The 18,428-nt window shown below is 47.2% G+C and overlaps 1 protein-coding gene across 1 annotated transcript in view; it reads right to left on the bottom strand.

The window, feature by feature from the left end:
• Window positions 1-382: 382 nt before the first annotated feature.
• Window positions 383-18,428, bottom strand: part of CLMP (CXADR like cell adhesion molecule) — a 40,956-nt gene continuing 22,910 nt past the window's right edge. Inside the window, exons 3-8 of the mRNA XM_005528470.3 lie at window positions 8,807-8,964; window positions 7,968-8,169; window positions 6,917-7,084; window positions 6,429-6,551; window positions 4,401-4,542; window positions 383-3,464 (exon numbers count right to left, since the gene is read on the bottom strand). Coding sequence (XP_005528527.2) covers window positions 3,170-3,464; window positions 4,401-4,542; window positions 6,429-6,551; window positions 6,917-7,084; window positions 7,968-8,169; window positions 8,807-8,964 — 1,088 coding nt within the window. The 3' untranslated portion in view covers window positions 383-3,169. The remainder of the gene's footprint in view (window positions 3,465-4,400; window positions 4,543-6,428; window positions 6,552-6,916; window positions 7,085-7,967; window positions 8,170-8,806; window positions 8,965-18,428) is intronic.

The following is an 18,428-nucleotide window of genomic DNA, read 5'->3' as shown; positions in this document are numbered from 1 at the left end:
GATGAAGCCACCAGGGCTTGTTTTGCTGGCATTATTTATTTACCAGGTTGGCTTCCAGCACCTGCATCCTCAGCCAAAATATCCCAGGTGAAGTGGCCTCGTGGAAGATAAAACCACTTTTACTTCCATGTGTCACCCCGGGTTTCACATCTTTTGTGAAATATCACCTAACTTAGAGTGAAAAATATCCAGGAAAAAAAGCCCAGCTTCCCCACGCTTCCCATGCAAATATGCACATAGGCCTGCTTAGCTTAAAAATGGTATTTTTAACTCCATCTTTTTTTTTCCCCTTTGGATTCAGCTTGACAGCATGAAGTACATCACACCACAGAAAGTGGTACGAGTTGAGTTGAGCTGCAGCACTTCAGCTGCAGCACCTTTATTTATAAAACAACCAACCAAAAAAAAAAAATAATAATTATGAAATCATTGATTCGAAGGAATCAATAATAAATATTTGCTTTCCTCTGAGTTGTTCAGACACAGTACAAGTACACCAATCGTAGCAGGTAGCAGAGATGGAAGCTTGGTTTAGCTGCTGCGAAACAAAAAGCTACATAACATTGTAGGCATTTAATCACACGAGTAATAGCTGGTATATGACAGTAAATGCTTTAATACACTATTTTACAAAACGGGGTTTGGCTTATCTGCTTCCCTTGTGCAACTCCTGATCAGCTGGAGCTTGGAAAATAAAACCTTTGGAAAAAAAACCTTTGGAATGATCCCTTTCTCCTGTTTCCTTCGGGTGACGAAGTCCTCCCTTCCCTGTCAATCCCTGATGTGTGGGCTGTAGCAGATACCTGGACAGCTCCTGCATCCCAACAGGGTTTGGAAATTCCAAGGCAGCAGGGTTTGGAGCAGCCAGGATCCATCCCCCAGGCCAGGCTTCAGCCACTGCACCTCTGCCTGACCTTGCCCAAAGCTCTCAGCACAGGGAGGTTTAACAGCAGGAGAGGCTGCCAGGGCTGCCCGAAGGCTCCAGGAAAACCTCCCGGGGTGAATTCTCCTCCCTCCAGGCTGCAGAGCCTCCTCTCTGCTAATTACCAGCCCGGGCTGTGGCTCAAAGCTGCCCCAGAGCTTTTGGCTGAGCTGTGGCCAGCTCAGCTGCTGGAATTGTCACCCTCGGTTTGTGGTGAGGAGCTCCTGGAGGCTCAGGCACGGGAAAAGCGCTCCTGGGTCTCTGCACAGGGTGAGGATCCTCAGGTGCAGCACAGGGAAGGTTCAGCACAATGAGCACCCACAGAAGAGCCCACAAGCTGTTTTCACCATCCTGTTCCTGCTTTTGGAATTTTCCCAGCTCTGGAGTGGCTTGGGAGTGCTTTGGAGCCTTCAGGGCTCAGGAAAGAAAAACAAAGCAGAGGAATGACAGACACCCAGAGCTGCTGCTTCACACACAGCTGATCCAGGGATGTGCTCCTGGAGGATCCACCACCAGCAGCTGTCACGGGAGGAGCAGCTTATCCAACACCTCAAGGTCTCACTTGTTTAAAACTGGGATTGCTTTCCCTCCACAGCATCAGCAATTTGTCCTGCCAAGGGTTAATCCGGGGTAGAGAAAGCAATGGAATTTTGAGGGACTGCTCCTAGGAAGAGAAGGTCTCATACAGTGTAGGGCAAGTTTGAAAACTCTTTCCCATATGGAAGTAGCCTGAGCACGGCTTGGCTTTGATGAGGATGTCAAAGATCTCAAGTAAAGAAATTAGAATTCTGGGTCTCAGTCAGAAAAGGAGAATAATGACGATCCTGGAGTGAAAGAATTATAGATCTGTGGTTCTTCTGTGCTCATCCATCTTCTGTAGGCTCTTCCCACAAACTGGAGAAACCCTTTTCCTCCCTCAAATGGGGGAAAAAACCCCAAACACCCTCATTCTTTAAACAGAAAATCACCAGGAATACAGGAATCTAGAACCTCAGTGTCTTGTGTGTAGCAGCAGTCAGAGCCAAATCCTTCAGAGGAAAATATCAACAACAGAATTCTGCATCTGTCCCTACCTCCCATCCTTTCCTAACTTCATATTCCATGGAAACGCTTAACCTGGCTGCTCACAAAAAATATTTTTTACAATTCTTGCAATTCTTTAAGAGTCTTGCTAAAGGTTTAAGCCTCAGCTCTGGCACATGGCCCAGCATTTGGGGTGGGAGTGGGACAAAGCACACAAAGATTTCCTAATGGGAGCAGCGCTTGGTGCTTGTTTACCTGTCCCAGGTGTGTTTTCCTGTCTGGGAATCCTTCAGGCCTTCCCTGGGGGTCAGCTCGGGACTGCTGCTCGTTCAGCCTCGGGAAGAACTTTCCATGAGACTTCTCCCTCCAAACCTGGCCAGTTCTCCAGCTGGCAATAACCAAGAGCTCTTCCAAACTCTCCATCCTGTTTTTGGTACATTGGTGGCGTTCCCCGTTCGGGCATTGCCTCCCTGCTGGATTCAGTGCCCAGTTCTCCTCTCTCTAAGGCTCATTAGCCATGGCCACCCCTCCAGTGGGGCTCCCGTGGCTCTGCAGTGCTGCCCATGGAAGCAGATTCAGGCTCCTGGCCCTAAGTTTATTCTGGCAACTAAAGCACCTCTGTTTTCTCGACAGAAAAGGTCCTTTCCCTTTAGTACAGAGTTCAGTTCAGACACTTTAATACTGCATCTCTTGTCCTTTGGGAGTGATCCTTTAGTTGCAGCCTCCAGTATTTCACTGAATGCAGGAAATGTGAAGCGCCTGTCAGTTCCCTTTGAGGCTGGACACCCTCAGCCCCAAAATCTTCACTTAAGACAACTCATCTTTGAGACACTTCTCCAAAACCAGCCCCAGGGGCTCCTCCCTCCCCACAAAACCTGTCTGGAATATTATGCATCTTTAAGTCTCTGTTGATCCCTTTTAAAAAATCCTGAGGTTTGGCTTCTTTTTACTCGTACAGCACTTTGCTGTCGTAGGTTTTAAATGCTCAGTCAAAGGAAAAAAAAATAAAAAAGATAATTTAAAAAGAAGCTCCCTTTTCCCTCCAATATATCTGTCAGTATCAGAACCTCAGAAGATGTTCAGAAAGAATTGAGTGGGAGGGCTTCTCGTGGTGTGAATAATCCCGAGTGATTAAGATTAAGCTGACCAGGAAGAGAACTAGCTACCCTAAGGATGCTAAAGTGGCTGGTGGTGTGTGAAGTGTTGCTCTGGCTCCCAGGATGCTCACACGGTCTGGAACGCCCGGCTCTGCGCGGGCACCATCACCGCTGGCGCTCCCAGCTTCACCAGGTTGTTGTAATCGACTTTCTTTGGCTCGGGGTCTTTCCTGTCCAGCTGCCTCTGGCTGTACTGGGGAGGGGTCAGGTGCGGAGTGGCCTCGGTGGACAAAGTCCGCTGGCTGCGGGAGGCACTGTTGGCTGTGGACCTGGTGGAGGAGGAACCCGAGCGGGAGCTCCTGGAGCCGGAGGAGGAGGAGCTGGGTTTGACGAGGTGTGCCTTGGGTGCCTCTGCATCTTCCCTGCAAGGGAACACACACGGGGCTCAAACACCACGAGAAAAGCTCGCCCCTCGCTCCACGCTGCTGCAAATCACCCGGAGTGGGGGAAAGAAGGGGGAAAGGAAGGGGGAAAAGCAGGGGAAAGAAGGAAGAAAGAAGGGGGCAGAGAAGAGGAGAAAGAGAGAAGAAAGAAGGGGGAAAGAAGGAAAAGAATGGGAGAAAGAAGGGGGAAAGAAAGGAAAAGAAGGGCAAAAGAAGGGGGAAAGAATGGAGAAAGAAGAGGAAAGAAAAGGTGGAAAGAAAGTGGGAAGAAGGGGAAGAAGAAGGAAAAGAAAGGGGTAAGAAGGGAAGAAGAGGGGGAAAGAAAGGAAAGAAAAATAAAGAAAAAAAAGAAGTGGGAAGAAGGGGAAAGAAGAAGGAAAAGAAAGGGGTAAGAAGGGAAGAAGAGAGGGAAAGAAAGGAAAGAAAAATAAAATAAAATAAAAAAAGAAGTGGGAAGAAGGGGAAAGAAGAAGGAAAAGAAAGGGGTAAGAAGGGAAGAAGAGGGGGAAAGAAAGGAAAGAAAAATAAAATAAAGAAAAAAAAAGAAATGGGAAGAAGGCAAGAAAACCACCTCCAAACCCTCTCAGAACCACAACTGACAAGCAGCTTCAATTTAACACCACAAAAGAATATGCAAATAATTCAAAATACCGAAATTGCAAATGTGAGAGAAAACAGTTGGTTGAGGTCTGTGCTAATTTACCAGGGGAAAGAAGAGGGGACTTTAATCTAATTTTCTGGAAAGTCTTCACAAAGATTCTCACAGAGAAATTTGTCGGTGATATTTCACCGAGACTTTAAAAGCTTTTTAGAACAACCTTTGAAGAGACTTAAATCTACTTCCAGTTAGTTAAAACCGTGGTGGGAAACTGTGAGAAGGGAGTGTGGGAGGTGGGATTAAATAAAAGGCGTTACCTGATTTCGTTTGGTGCCTCCTCTTCCTCGTATCTCTTCTTTTCTTTCCTCCTTATCGTCAGCCTCACCACCAGGAAAAGGAGGGAGAGCCCCACCACCACTCCACACACTGCCCCGGCGATCATGCTGATATTTTGTGCATCTGTCGACCAAAAAACAAATTTATTGGTGAAGCCTTGTTGGTGTGGTGGGGTTTTAGTCCCAGCACTGGGAATAACTCAGGACAGAACGCTGGAGGTTATTTTTTTAGGTGTGTCTCCACACAGAAGTTGAACCAGTTTATCCTCAGCTAAAGCTGAGCTGGCAGGGAGTGAAGCACTCACCTCTGCAAAGGTGAAACCGCAAGTGCTGGGCCTTCAGCTGTGGGGCAGAGTTGAAATAAGAGGGAAAATCCCCTTCTAAGAGCATAAAAGTGCAGAAAATGCCAAGACAGGAGAGCCCACATGTGAAACACGGCAGCAGGCAGCGCCCCAGAGGAACAGGAATATTTGATCTGTTAATGTTTCCCCATGAGGATTTTTATTTTCCCCCTTCAGCTCCCCTTGAATGATTAGAACCCAGTTCAGGACAGAATTATTCAAACGTGGAGAAAAAGTGACCTGACTGAGGAAGGCAGAGGAGGAAAGGAAACCATCCTGTGCAGGGCACTTTTCATCCAAACCAGCCCAGATAATGAGAGAACATTTCCCAAGGGTCATGGGCCCTTTGCTGATAGCTCATCACAACCTTTTTTGATAAAAGAATCAGGTTGGGCTTGGCTGAAAGTTGTTTCTTTAAGGCTCAGTCCCTCTGGAGGGTTTAGCAAAGCCAAGTGAGGTTTTAAAACTGTTTTAAAAACCAGTTCAATTGCCATAAAAGCTGCCTGGACGCTTTTACTCCACACGCCTCAGGCAAACCGGTTTTCCTTATTCCATATTCCACTCATTTCAGGCTTGGCTGTGCAGAAAAATTCCAAAGCTTTGGAATCTCCAAGAGGAGACTTTTTTTTTTTTAGTTTTATCACAGCAGGTCCAGCTTTGAGAGGGCTAAACTCCATTGTTTGTGTTTGGGTGATAAACTCCACCCTTTTCCTGGTATGCAGATGGAAAGGACACCCTGCCCAGAGCTGCATTCCTGGGGTTAATCAGGGAATTTTGACCTCTGCTGTTCAGGACACAAATGGCTAAACCTGATTAAAACCAAACTGTGACAAAAGTTACCTTTTTATCCTGCAAAATTATCTGCAGTCAGCCTTTCCAACTGACTTTAGATATTTTGCTGTCCTGAGTGCAACAAAAATTTGGATTGCTGTAATATCCACAGAGAGAAATCATTCCTGAGAGTCACCTCGTGCAATCACTCCAGCCAGAAGAACCTCTAACTTACCATTTTCCCTGCTTGTATTTCATGAACCATTCTGAAAATCAAGGTTTCTAACAGATCCAGACATCTAAAATGATGAAACCATCATTTGGGCTCAGGTTGTGATGTTATCATTTCAGGTGAGGGCTGCTGTGTGAATCAGAAGTGCAATAAATAAGAATATTTGATGTGGTGGAAGTATGAAAGGGCAAAGCACAGAATTTTCCAGGTGGGAGAGCTGGGAGGCAGCGTGTCCCCCCTGGAGCAGGGACACGGTTCTGGGTGAAAGGAATGAGGGGTTTGTCTTTACAAACAGACTGCTGATAAATAAAATTGGATGCTGAGGATGAAAGAAACAATGGGAAGAATTCCATAAATTCCAGAGGAATTCCATTGATTAACACAAGGAAAAGAAAAGGGGGGGTACACATTAGAAGGGGTCTGTATTGGGTGATTTGGGAAGTCTGTACCTCCCAAGTACCTCAACAAATAGGTGAAGAGAGGGAAATGTGGCTGGGAAATTGGGATAAAAAGGAGGCTGAATCCTCTAAAAATCTGAGAGCCCCCAAGAGAAATGCCCCATGGCCTCTCCCTTTATTCCAGCAAAGTTACAGCTCCTCTGTCTCGTTTTTGCACACAAATTCTCGGTGTTTGTGCATGAATTCAGCTGCCAAGGGCGGTACTTACGCTGCACTGTCACCTGCAGCACGCAGCTCTCCTGCCCCGCCTCGTTGGTGGCCACGCACTGGTACAGCCCCGTGCTCAGCTGGGTCAGGTTCTTCAGCAGGACCTGCCCGGGGTTCGAGATGTCTGGAATGGGAAAAACATCCCTGGGATTAATCACATGGAGTGAGAAACTTCAACTGTGGGTAGCGCACAATGGCACAAATTGATCTGTGGGGTCAAGTCAGCTCCAGGACAATGCAAGGGGGAAGGAAAGAAGAAAGAAGGGGGAAAGGAGGAAGAAAGAAAGGAGGAAGAAGAGGGAAAGAAGAGAGAAAGAAGGAATAGAAGGGGGAAAGAAGGAAGGAAAGAAGGGGAAAAGAAGGGAGAAAGGGGGGAAAGGTGGAGCATCCCCCCAGGTGCAGCCGCAGCAGTGGGAGGAGTGCTGGAGCCTCAGTGTCGCCTCCAGGCAGTGTTCCCGGAGCTCGGAGGGAAGGAATGTCCCCACTCACTGACTCTGGAGTTGGGAGGGAGGTGCTCGGCTCTCTCGTCCTCCTCGCTGATGCGCTGCCAGCGGTACGAGATGGGGGCAGTGCCCGAGGCGGAGCGGCACTGCAGGGACAGCTCCTTCCCTTCCAGCATCTCCCCCTCCAGCCAGCACTTGGGCTTGGAGGGTTTCTCTAGAAGGAGCAGAAGACAGGTCATGCGGACACAGCAGAGTCTGTCACTGGAAACCCTTCCTTTGGCATTTAAACAGCTTCCAAGAGCTGCCTTCCGTGGAATGCCTTAAGGAATCACACCAGTGATGGTTTTTAGGGGACTAAAACCCCTTTTCTCCTTCCTTTCCCTTTCCCTTTCCCTTTCCCTTTCCCTTTCCCTTTCCCTTTCCCTTTCCCTTTCCCTTTCCCTTTCCCTTTCCCTTTCCCTTTCCCTTTCCCTTTCCCTTTCCCTTTCCCTGCCACCCCACAGAGGAGCAGGCTGCCTCAGCCCTGGCACTGACATTCTAACACTTTTTGCCTCGTTCTGTGCAGCTCTATCACCTTTCCTCTTCCAGACACAATTTGGAGAACATCTTTCCCTCCCTTTACTTCCCCAGCTCTCCCTTCTGCCCACAGCACCTGGCAGGCCTCGGGATTCTTCCATGGGATCACAGAGTGTGGAAAGCTGAGCAATCAGGGCAGGGAAATGCCAGCCCCAGCTGCTCATTTGTCACCTCCCCTGGCTGGGATCGGCTCAGGGTGCTGGGACATGAAGTGCCAGTGCCCAGCAGGAGGTGATGGCCAGCTGAGATAGAATATCAGCCTGCTTTGGGTGATGAGCTCATAGCCATCATTTGGAAAGAATGGCTTTGCATTTAATCACACCAACCTCAAACCGGTTCTTTAGGCTCTTCCTGTGGCCTGTCCTTTGCCAAAAAATGCAGAGGCAGATACAAATTGGGCACTGAAACCTGATCTTGAGGTGTCTTTGTGTATTTATACCCCTCTGAAACAAATCCCTCCCCAGGAAAGTGAGTCTGGATTTCTTTTTTCCCCCTCTGGGAGAACAAGAAACTGTCCTTACCTACAACCTTGAGGGTGATGCGAGCCCACTCGTACTGCCCAGCGTTCTTGACCTTGCAGATGTATTTCCCTGCATCGCTGGACTGCAGGGAGATGATCTGTAAGGAGGCATCTCCTGCGAGGAAGTTGGAGGTGAAGGAAACCCGTCCCTTCTGCTCCTCGTTCAGGTCATCATAAACACGGCCTCCAGAGTAGGTGATCACCTGGGGAGCAGAGCAGACATGAGCTGGCCTTTTATTTTCACATGAAACAGCAAATCTGAGCGTTTCCATCCCAGTTAATCGATTCGTCAAGGGTCACACAGGAAACCTGGCGCAGCGTGGGAAAGCAAACCTGGGTTTCTACCCTGAGCACGGTGCAAGAAGTCTATTTATTTCTGCTTTATAGTAATAATTATATTAAAAATAGATTTATATTTATATTGGGCACTTACACAAGGCATCAAAGCAGTCTGGAGGTTTGGCTGTGCTAATTTAAGTCTCTGCAGACCTAATTTTTATAAGGACTAAACTACTGAGTTTTGTATTGAAACCAAGGGTTTGAAAACCAGGCCTGCAAAATCCAAAGTTATTTTGAAAGCCTTAAGGCCACTTCTGGACTTGATCTAATGAGGACTCAGTATATTTTAAAAAGAAATCCATTGTAACACAACCCGTTCCAACACAGCACATGTGGATATCAAATAACTTTTCCACGTTCTCAATCTCTCTAAATCAGCTCTGTTTTCTAAACACTGCTCTCATCACCAGAGGAACCTGCAAAGCTCATCACAGGCGTGCTGTTAAACCGAGGGCTGGCGGCGTGAAGGCAGAAATAAAGTGATTTTCTCGGCAAACCCACCGCTTTCTGCACGGTCTCGGAGATGTGCAGCAGCCACTCGATGTCCAGGCTGCCCTGCTCCAGCAGCCCCAGGCGGTGGTGGCAGGGCAGGGTCACGTTTTCTTCAGCCACTCTCTTGAATTCGGTCTGAGCCTCACAGAGCCAAACGGAGCAGGAGGCTGGAAGAGAAGGGCTGGAGGTCAGAGGCCAGGCTGCATCTTTGCTGTTTTGGTTTTTTTTTTTGCTGGATTCTTCCTCATTTTCTTCACAGCAGCCAAGCAACCCCCCCAGCTCGGCTCCCTGCACAGGTTGCAGCTGATTTAAGGAGACATTTCTACAAACCCAGGCGTTTTCAGTGATGCTGAGGCACGAGCAGATGGCTTCACACTCCCGAGCTGTCAGTGCTCCCGTAGCACCCACACCCTCTGCACACTCCCAATTTCAAATAACCTCCCCAGCTCTGCTCTCACCTCTTATTACCTGATTTCTGAAGTATTTCCACATAGAAAAGCTTAAATTTATCCCTTCATCAATCTGACAAAGGCTTGGAGTCTCTTTCCTAACACTGGATTATATTTATGTATTTCAGAAATAAGAAACCAGCCTGGGAAGAAGAGGGTTAAACTTCAGAAAAGCGTGGAAGAAGTAGGATTGGGAAGGAACTTTGAATAGCAACACCCTGAAATAAAAAAAAAGTTGTCCAAAATGGTTTGTCAGGATCTAAAAATGAAATAAAATTGAAGTGCCAAGCGAACTCGCTAGAGGGAAGCAGAGCCTTTGGAATGTGAGACAAAATCCCCCAAAACGGACGTGAACGCCCTAAAACGTGGCCCAGGAGATGATGCAGGGCAGGGAAATTGGATGTTCAGCCAGTGCTGCGTTAGGCACTGTCTGCTCCATGTGAAAACTGGACAAAAACCCTCCATCAATCCTTGTCTTTGCCCATCTCCCACTCGTAAATGTGGACTCAGCATGGGAAGTTCAGACTCAGTTAAAATTGACCCAGGAGATCGGAAGAAGGGAAAGTTACAGGCAGATCCCCCAGGTCAAAATCAAACATTTCCCCACTCAATCTCCGTGGGGCACCGATGCCATTTGCCTTTGGGGTGTAAATCTTCACGGGGAAATTGAGTTGTTCTGCAGTTTTGATGTTCGAGACAAAACCCTAAAACCGTTTCTTTTTTCCCCTGTGAAATGAAGTGGGAGGAAATATTCTGCTTTCTGGGCCAAATATTGCGAAACTGCTGAAAACTGGGGAAGTTTCGAGCACTGGGAAGTCCCACGTGTGACTGAGCACACAATCCTGGGAGGACAGAGCAGGAGCATGAGAGGTTCCAGTTACACAGGCTGGATTTATCCCTATACTTTTAATATTATTATCCACTCTTTATATACTTTTATGCTATTTAAACAGCGGATCCTGAACCTTCAGGTGAAAAACAGACAGAAAATTTGCATCCAACGCGATGCTCTCTCATTCTTTCTGTTTCTTCAGGACCAACTTTCAGAAGGTTCCTTCTCCCATTCTCAGCTCTGCCTCTGAGTCACCATGACCATCCCTCAGCTGCTGAGATTTTGATATTTAATTTATCCTTCCCAAAAACTTTATCAAGAATTATCATCCCCTACATGAAATACCCAGAATCTTCGGACGGGTGGAGCCTTGCCAAAGCTTCAGCTCTCCTCCTGAGCTGCTGGCAGTGAAAGCTCCTTTCCAGCCACGTTACCTGCTTGCTTTAAAGGGAAAAGTAATCCAGTTTATCACTGGATTCGCTGCTCTCAAAGCTCCATCTGCCAAATACAATTAGAATTCCTGCCCAGGACGAATCCAGCTTTTCCCTGGAGCCTGCTTTGCTTGGGGCTGCCCTCATTAGCACAGCTAGCTCCATCGCTGATCAATAACCTTCATTTAGGCACCACAACAGGGATGTTCACACGACATTTGCAACATTTTCCAAGCCCTGTGGAGCTCTGAGGGTTCCTGCACAACCTCGCAGGTGTTCTGAGTTTTAAAACTTAATCCTGCTCCAGGCTTTTCATGTAAAATTAGAAATATTTCGCGAGATTCTGAAAATTTTTGTTCCTTTCTGGCTTAGACAGAAAGGATTTTTGGTTTTTGTTCCTTTCTGGGTTTAGCAGAGCTCACACCTTCGAGGGATTCTTGCAGCTCTCAGGAAATAGCTGTGGATTTGAGGAAGAGCCCTGTCCCTATAAACTCATCATCTAAATGGGGAGAAAAACCAGCGGGAGGCATCCAGTGGAATAGTGACAAATTCCTACAGCACCCTTTATTTTTTAAAAATATCAGAAATAATTTGGAGCTGATTCACTATTGAATCAATAACCAAACTCACACCCCATGCAAAATCTTATTTAAAACCCCCTGATTTGTCTCTTCATTCCTTATTGATGCTTTACCAATGCTTGAAAACTCCCACAGGAGTTTAAGTTTTGCAGGTTCTCTAGACAGGAATCTCACTTTATTTCCTTCCAGTCACCCATATGTTGAAAGGAAGATAAAACAGCCTCTTGCAATAACCCAACAAAAGAGACAGGTGAAGAAATTACCCACAAAAAAATCCCAAGAGACCTCAGCATGAGCACATCTCAGAGTTTGGGTAGGGCCTGGCTGCAGCCAGCAGGGATGAAATGGTGATTTGGGTTTAGTGCAGGAACTTACGGCACATGGGAGAAGGAAGGAGCTAGAAACAGATACTAGGCTTAAAACCTTCTGGGTTTTATTATTCAAAGAAGAATAAACCCTCCCTGAAGTTGTATTTGTGTAGGTGAGACCTTGCAGGGCAGTCCAAATAAATGAGATGGTTTTAACCATTTTTCCCATGTCTGCCCCTTCCTGCAGCACTGCCCAGGACACAGGGGCTGGGTTACAAAGGGATTTATTTATCCCTTTGCTCTTCCAAACCTTCCCTCACACAGCTCCACAGCCCTGGCTGGCCTCAGGGGCTGGATCCTGCACACAATGGATGAAAAAAAGGGGATGATTTTCCCAGAAATCACATCCAAAAGTAATGGCACATTTCTGCAGGCTCCGCAGTTCTTGCCCAACAAACCCTCTTCCCCCTTCCACATCCTGTGGGCAGCTCCGTGTGCTGTCAGGAATTCGGGAATTGCTGCTTTTGGCTTTGCTCAGCTCCCATCCCATGACTCCAGGAGGAGGTGGGATTGGTTTTTCTGCTTATCCCAATTTTTTTTTTTTGGTTGTTTTTTTTTTTGAGTTTTTTAATTTATTTTTTTTTTTAATTTACCAATTTTTTAATTGTTTTTTTCTTTTAATGCTTTTGGAAGCGTTGGCCTGAAGGCCTTGGGTGGCACAGCAGAGGGGAGGAGCAGTGACCCTGTGTGACTGTTCCCTGCATTGTTCCGAGCACAATAACTCACCCCACACCCTGCAGACCACCACAACCATCCTCTCATCCCTCCCCCCGTTTCAATCTCCAAGGGAAACACAGCCACAGAGATTTTAATCAATCCCAAAGGCATCCAGACAGTGCCAAGGTTGACCAGGGGAAGGACTCCAAGGGGTTTTTAGCCCTCTCAGCCTCTTCTGCCTTGCACACATGGCAGAGTTTAAATTAAAAAAAAATAAAAGAGGACAACAGGCTGGATCCCTCAGCAAAGATGTCAGGCTTGAGGAATTCCTCAGAACTCATTTCAACATTTTAAAGACCTCTCATTGTGAGTTTATGTCATGAAAGGGTTTGAATTTCAGCAGAATCAGCCCTTTGAAATGGTGCAGGGGGAAGGAGCCGGCGCAACACAGCGAGCAGCAAATGCTGAGTAAACCGAGACCGTGTTTGGCCTTATCACAAATTCTGTCCCCCCAAAAGCAGTGTTTCCATGCCTGAACCCTTCCAGGATCCCACATTTTCATGCCCATGCTGTTCTGATGCCCAGAGTATTTCCATACCCTTTACAATTATATGTATGTACACACCCCTACCACATACCCCAACATCAAATATACATTACCAGACAAGCAGAATCAAAGGGGAAATAAATGCTTTGCTGACGTTTTTATTTGTAGGCAAATTCTCATCCTAAAAGCTAAAGAGCTTCCAGACTTAAATCTTTCATTAGGTTCAGAAGGTTTGAATTAGGGAGCAATGCTAAAAATAGATTCTGCTATTTAAAAAGTAATAGGTTGTGCTGTATCACTTAACTGCTGGAATTAGGAGGAACAGCCTAGAAAAGATTCAGAGAATCAAGATAAAAGAAATCCACAATAATACTTTTTTTAAGTTTAGCCCAAGCTAAACTTAAAGCTTTTAAGGTTTTTTTTAAGCTTAGCCTAAGCCATACCTACACCAAGCTCACTCAAAATGTGAATATCCAGAAAGGATTTTCCAAAATTTCAGCTTCTTCAGGAAGATCAGTGCGGTTTGTCCTTTAGCAATGCTTTTTATGAATTATTTTGGCTTTTTATCAAAGATGAGATTTGCAACAGAATATCCCTGATGTCCAGGGAGGAGCAGAAATGCAACCTGTAATTTTCCTGCAGCTCCAGAAGTGACTCAGGAAACGCCTGGAATCTGCTGCTGAGGAAAACTTCCCTCCACACAGCAGCAAGAGCAGGAATTCCAGTGGTGTCCACACACACAGTTTGTACCCTGTCTGAACAATTCCCAGCTCCCTGTGATGGCTGCTCTGCCTGCTTTTGTTCATCAAGATCAAAGCGTTTCCTGGGTGCAGGTGTGGCAGGAGCAGGGGGCCAGCCCTGGTTTCAGGGCACATCTCGTCCTCCCTGCAACAGGAGCTGTCCCCTGCGGATGAGTTCTCCACTGGGATCCTCCTCAAAGTCATCCTCACATCTGTGTGACTCCTCCGAGTGGAAGTGGGACCTTTCCAAGGAGGAAGGTTTGTCCCTCTGGTCCTGACTCACCCACTCTTCCCAAAATCCAGGCTGTTGGAAAAAACACAGTGCGTGCAGAAATCCTGTGCTATAGCTGCTCTCAGCCAGACCTGAACTGCTGAAATGCTTCATTTTAGTCAAAACAACCCAAATAAGCAAGAACTTCCTACTTAAATCAGCCCAGAGAGAATAAACATCCACAGAACTACACTAGAGTGTTCCTTCAGCTGGATAATCCTTCATTTGCCTCACTATTTTGTGCTAAAGCATCTGAAAACAGAATGTGTCTAAGTCAGGCATGTGCAGGAATGACATGTTTGGGAGTTAAAAACAAAAAGGACAGCCTGCCATGTTGCAGCTCTGAACCACTCCCTCACGCCAGGAATTTAAGATGTTTCACATCTGTTGCAGTCTCATCTCACTGGAGTCCTTTAGGAAATGATTTACTAAGTTTCTCTATGTAAAAAAAAAAACAAACAAGAGCTTGCCCCCCATCCAGTGCTAACGAGAAAAAAACCCCGAGCGTTTTGCAATCAGCAGATTCAGAGTTTGAGCTGCTGGAGCAGGAGGCCGACAGTGACTTTTATGGCCAAGGAATTACATCTTGAGTCAAACTTGCAGGGATGCTTGCGTGACCGGCGAGTTCAAGCAGTGAAGTGCTGAAGACACCGCAGACGAGTTCCACACTCATGTAAGGCTCAGTGGGCCTTAAAATTAAACTCTTGAGGAATCAAACATCTTCCCCCACTGGTGCTGTTCAGGGTGATGACAGACACAGGCACACAGAGGCTTTTATGTCCCCCTGGACTCTCTTCCCCACTTTTTGCTGCGGCCGAGGGAAAGCTGCGTTGTTTTATCCCAGAGTTATGAGGAGAACCCAAAAAGGTCGCCAGCTCAACTCATGCTCAGACCACACCAGCCCTAACAGTTACCCTGACAGCATTTCAGGCCAAAATAAACACCAAGCAGCGTCTTCTTACAGACAGCTCTGCTGCATTCCTGGCACGAGGGAGGAGAGGCCGGAGGCGGCCGCAGTCTCCTGAGGGTCATTAAGGGAGCGCAGGCTGTGCCCTGGGACATCTGCTGCTTGTGTCCCTTGGCTGGCACAGACACACAGGCCAAGGGCTGCCTTGTCCCGTGGGCTCCAGTGCTCCCAGTGACCACGGCTGGCCCCAGCACGCCGCCTGCAGCCGCCTCCCCTCCGCCAGCCTTCGGCTGCGGGAGTTTGGTTGGGAGGAGAAAGCATCCCAAAGAGGGGCTCCCCCTCCCTGAAACAGGCCAGGGGGGTCAGGCCAGCCCCATCCCCATCCACGCCGCGCTGCAGAGCCTCTGGAATTGGAAGCACATGTGCTGAGCCCGGGGGAGGCTGTGCAAACAGAGAGCAGGGGAGAGGCCTGCCCGCGGCCGAGCTTCCAGGCGGTGACGTGAAGCGTTTGGAATTGAGGCTGCAGAGGCCCAGGGAGAGCAGCAAAACCAACATCTCACAGAGCAAAGCCTCTGGTTTTAGGGGTTTGCAACAGCTGAGCAGGAGTGGGGATGGAACTGGGCTGGTGGTGCAGAAATACCAGCAGTGCCCAGCAATCCTTCCTGTGGAAATCCTGGATAGGGAAGGGATGCGGGATGGCTTCAGCAGCACAGCGTCAGTGCACGCCCTGTGGGAGTAAATTCACAATTCCTGGTGTCTAAACGAGGTGGTTCATCAAATGCCTCCAGCAGAAAAGGTTCAATATTCCTCAGGGAAATCTTAAGGATTCCTTTGTGGATTAAAGACAAGTGGAAAACAAATCCTGCAGTACCCGGAGACCACATGCAACTAGAAATCCTACCTGCGATAAAAAGGCAAAATGCTGTCTCTGAAAATGCCAGAGTTAACTTTCAGCACCAACCCACATCAAATCCAAAGTTTAGAAAAGCTTGGGAATATTGAAAAAAACCCCAACATTGAAGCACTTCCTTAGCCAAGGAGCTTCCCAGGCAGCCAGCAGCTCTGGATGTGCTTTCCCTTTTCTCATTGCACTTTTGAAAAATCCAGTGCAAGCAGGAGATTCTGGCTTTCCATCCCTGGAGACTCCAGAACAGAAAACAAGGCACCAGCGCTGCATCTCCCAATTTCATGGTTCAAGGAGTGCCTGTGCACAGGAATGTGTGAAATCCTTTTGTCTTTAGTCCAGGCAGTTTTATCAGGGAATTGGTGCAGGTGTCTCCTGTTTGCAGCCAAGCCTTTCCAGCTTGGGCTTTGTCAGTGCAGATCTCAGACTCCTTGGAGGGAAGAAGCACCAGTGGCTCTCTGAAATTCCCTTTTTTTCCAGGCATCTTTGGTTGGCTTTGTGTACCTTAAAGATTTGAAGGGAAGAAAACCAAAACATTCCATCCCTAAACATTAGAAATTTCACCTGGTTTAAAAAAGATTAAAAGAGGAGGATGATGGTTTCAGTGATAATTTCTAGGATTTCTTTTGTCTGAGGGATATTCTTAGGCCTCAGTCTCCCAGGGAATCTCTTGTTGCTGTCAGTTCAGGGACACACAAATGAAGGCACACAGAAATGAAGTTCTCTGCCCAAGGCAGACACGGAGCAGAATCCAGAATACAAATCCAAAGAGACAGCAACAAAACTGTTTTCAAAGCAGTATTTGTCCATCAGATCTTTCCTCACCCATTTTGAAATCCAAGGAGAAGGTTGCATCAGCTAACTCTAAAAATTGAGGAGATTGGAAGAGACTTGAGAGATTGATAAGGATTCCCAATAAAAATGTTATTGTGCTGAGGATTCCCTCTTCATTTTTTTATCCCTTTGCATCAAGGTGTAAGATTTTAATCAGAAGGCAGTGAACTGATCTGCTGCTCAGTGTCCTGGAAATTCAGCTTGTTCTAAACTTGCCCAAAAAGGGACCAGGAAACTCAAGGTGTTTCACAGGTGAGCTTCATCCCTCCCTGCAGGAGGGAATTGAGGCAAGAATTGGGGAGCTCAACCAGCCCTGTTTGCTTCCTTTGGCTCTTTTCCCTCTTGTGATCCTGGAAATGCAAATAACCCCAGGTTTACATCTACAAACCCCACAAAATCTGCTTTCCTGCAAGGAATTGGTATTGTTGCAATTTACTGCTCCAACAGGTTCATTTTGGCTTCGAAAATTCCCAATGTTCTGGGGCCAGAATTAAACTCAGCTTTCCCTCAGATCCCATCCCCAGCAGGGTTGGATGGAGTTTTAAGGCCCAGCCTTCACTCCCTGCTCAGCCCATCCCTGTTACCTCCACGGGATGTTCAATTGTGGCTCCTAATTGCACATAACAGGCTCTGACATCTCGCTTACCCACTACAAGCACCACTAATATGATACAAAATGAATGCCTAATGTATTAACACTCTGTCACTTTTCATCTCCACTCAGCCTCAAACCCTCGGCCACAGCTGCCCTAAGGCACTAAATGAACAGCGGCAGCTCCTCCCCATCACCCCCAGTAGTCTTGTAAGGGAGAAATCAAACTCTGCAAGACTTCAGAGATGGAGCCAAGGTATGACCTGCAGGGGCTGAGCAGCAGCAGCTTCACTCAGAGCTGTGATGGTCACACTGGTGCCTTTTTGGGCTACCTAAAAACAGAGGCCAGACAAAATTCAGAGAATAAAAAAGCAGTTTATTTATATTTATTGAAGGGCCTTCAGGTACATTTAGGGCAGACAAAACTCACCCAAAAATGGCTCATGGGTTTTGACACTTTTCTAAGTTTGTTCCATTTGCACACTGGGGGTTCATCCCCCAATTCCAGCTTCAGGGAATGAAGGAATTTCCCCCAAGTTTGCTGCCCCCAACTCCCTTTTGTTTCCATCTCTGGGGCCTGAGGCAGTGAGGTGTCCTTGATTGCCAGGCCTGGAGAGGAATTGTTGTGTCTGCCCAAAGTGGGGAAGCAGCAGCTCCCAGTGTGTGTGGAGTTTGGAGTTCCACACTGAGGAATGGCAGGATTACAAATGTGTGAGAAACAGAAAAGCTGAAATCCTGAGGCATCAACACTGTCAATCCACTGCTTGCAGCCTCTCCTCAATTCTACTGTAGGCAGGATCAATTATTTTGTATTAATCCAGAGGTAAGAAAACGAAAGGGACCTCATTCTTTAATCCTCATCCTTCACTGGCTTTAGTGTGAACCAGAAATTCAAATAAAAGATGGAGATTTTCATTCTCATCACGGAGGTTCCCTCCCTGCACTTTCCCTGGAGCTGGACACAGCCCTGTCCCAGCTGCAGATTCAGAGGGCATGAACAGCTTTGCTCTCACTTCTTCCACTGTTAGCAGGGTTTGAAGCATCTGGACACCACACCGAGCTCTCAGGGTGGAGGTGGAGCTCTCAATCCAGTTTGTGAATCAGCACTGCCAGTGGGGATTACTGAGGAATGCAAACCCCACTGGAAAGGCTGGAAGAGACCCCCAGCTGCATTTTAGGGGTTGGAATCTCACAGGGAATTCACTGCAGCTCTGCACAGCTCTGTGTGAGCTCACCTGGCATTCAGAGAGGCCCCCTGCTCCAAATGATCCCAAATTTCTTCCCAGTAACATTTACAAGGCAAGGATTGGACTGAACACTGCTCCTGAGAACTTCAAAATGAGACAAAACACCATTTGGAAAGAATTCTCCCTTTCCAAAGGGGAGCACAGCAGCTCTTTTAACTGACAGCACCACACAGCTGCTGCAAATGATCCCAAAATCCTGAAATTCAGGAAAACTCAGACACAGGAAGCAAGGAAATGTTATTTAACACAAAGTATGATAAATTCCTGCATG

Source organism: Pseudopodoces humilis, chromosome 25, assembly GCF_049639895.1.
Source record: "Pseudopodoces humilis isolate 2021_Gansu_Grassland_sample_001 chromosome 25, ASM4963989v1, whole genome shotgun sequence".
NCBI classification, from domain to species: Eukaryota; Metazoa; Chordata; class Aves; order Passeriformes; family Paridae; genus Pseudopodoces; species Pseudopodoces humilis.
The sequence above is the reverse complement of the archived record's forward strand: the minus strand, read 5'-3'. Positions and strand labels throughout refer to the sequence as shown.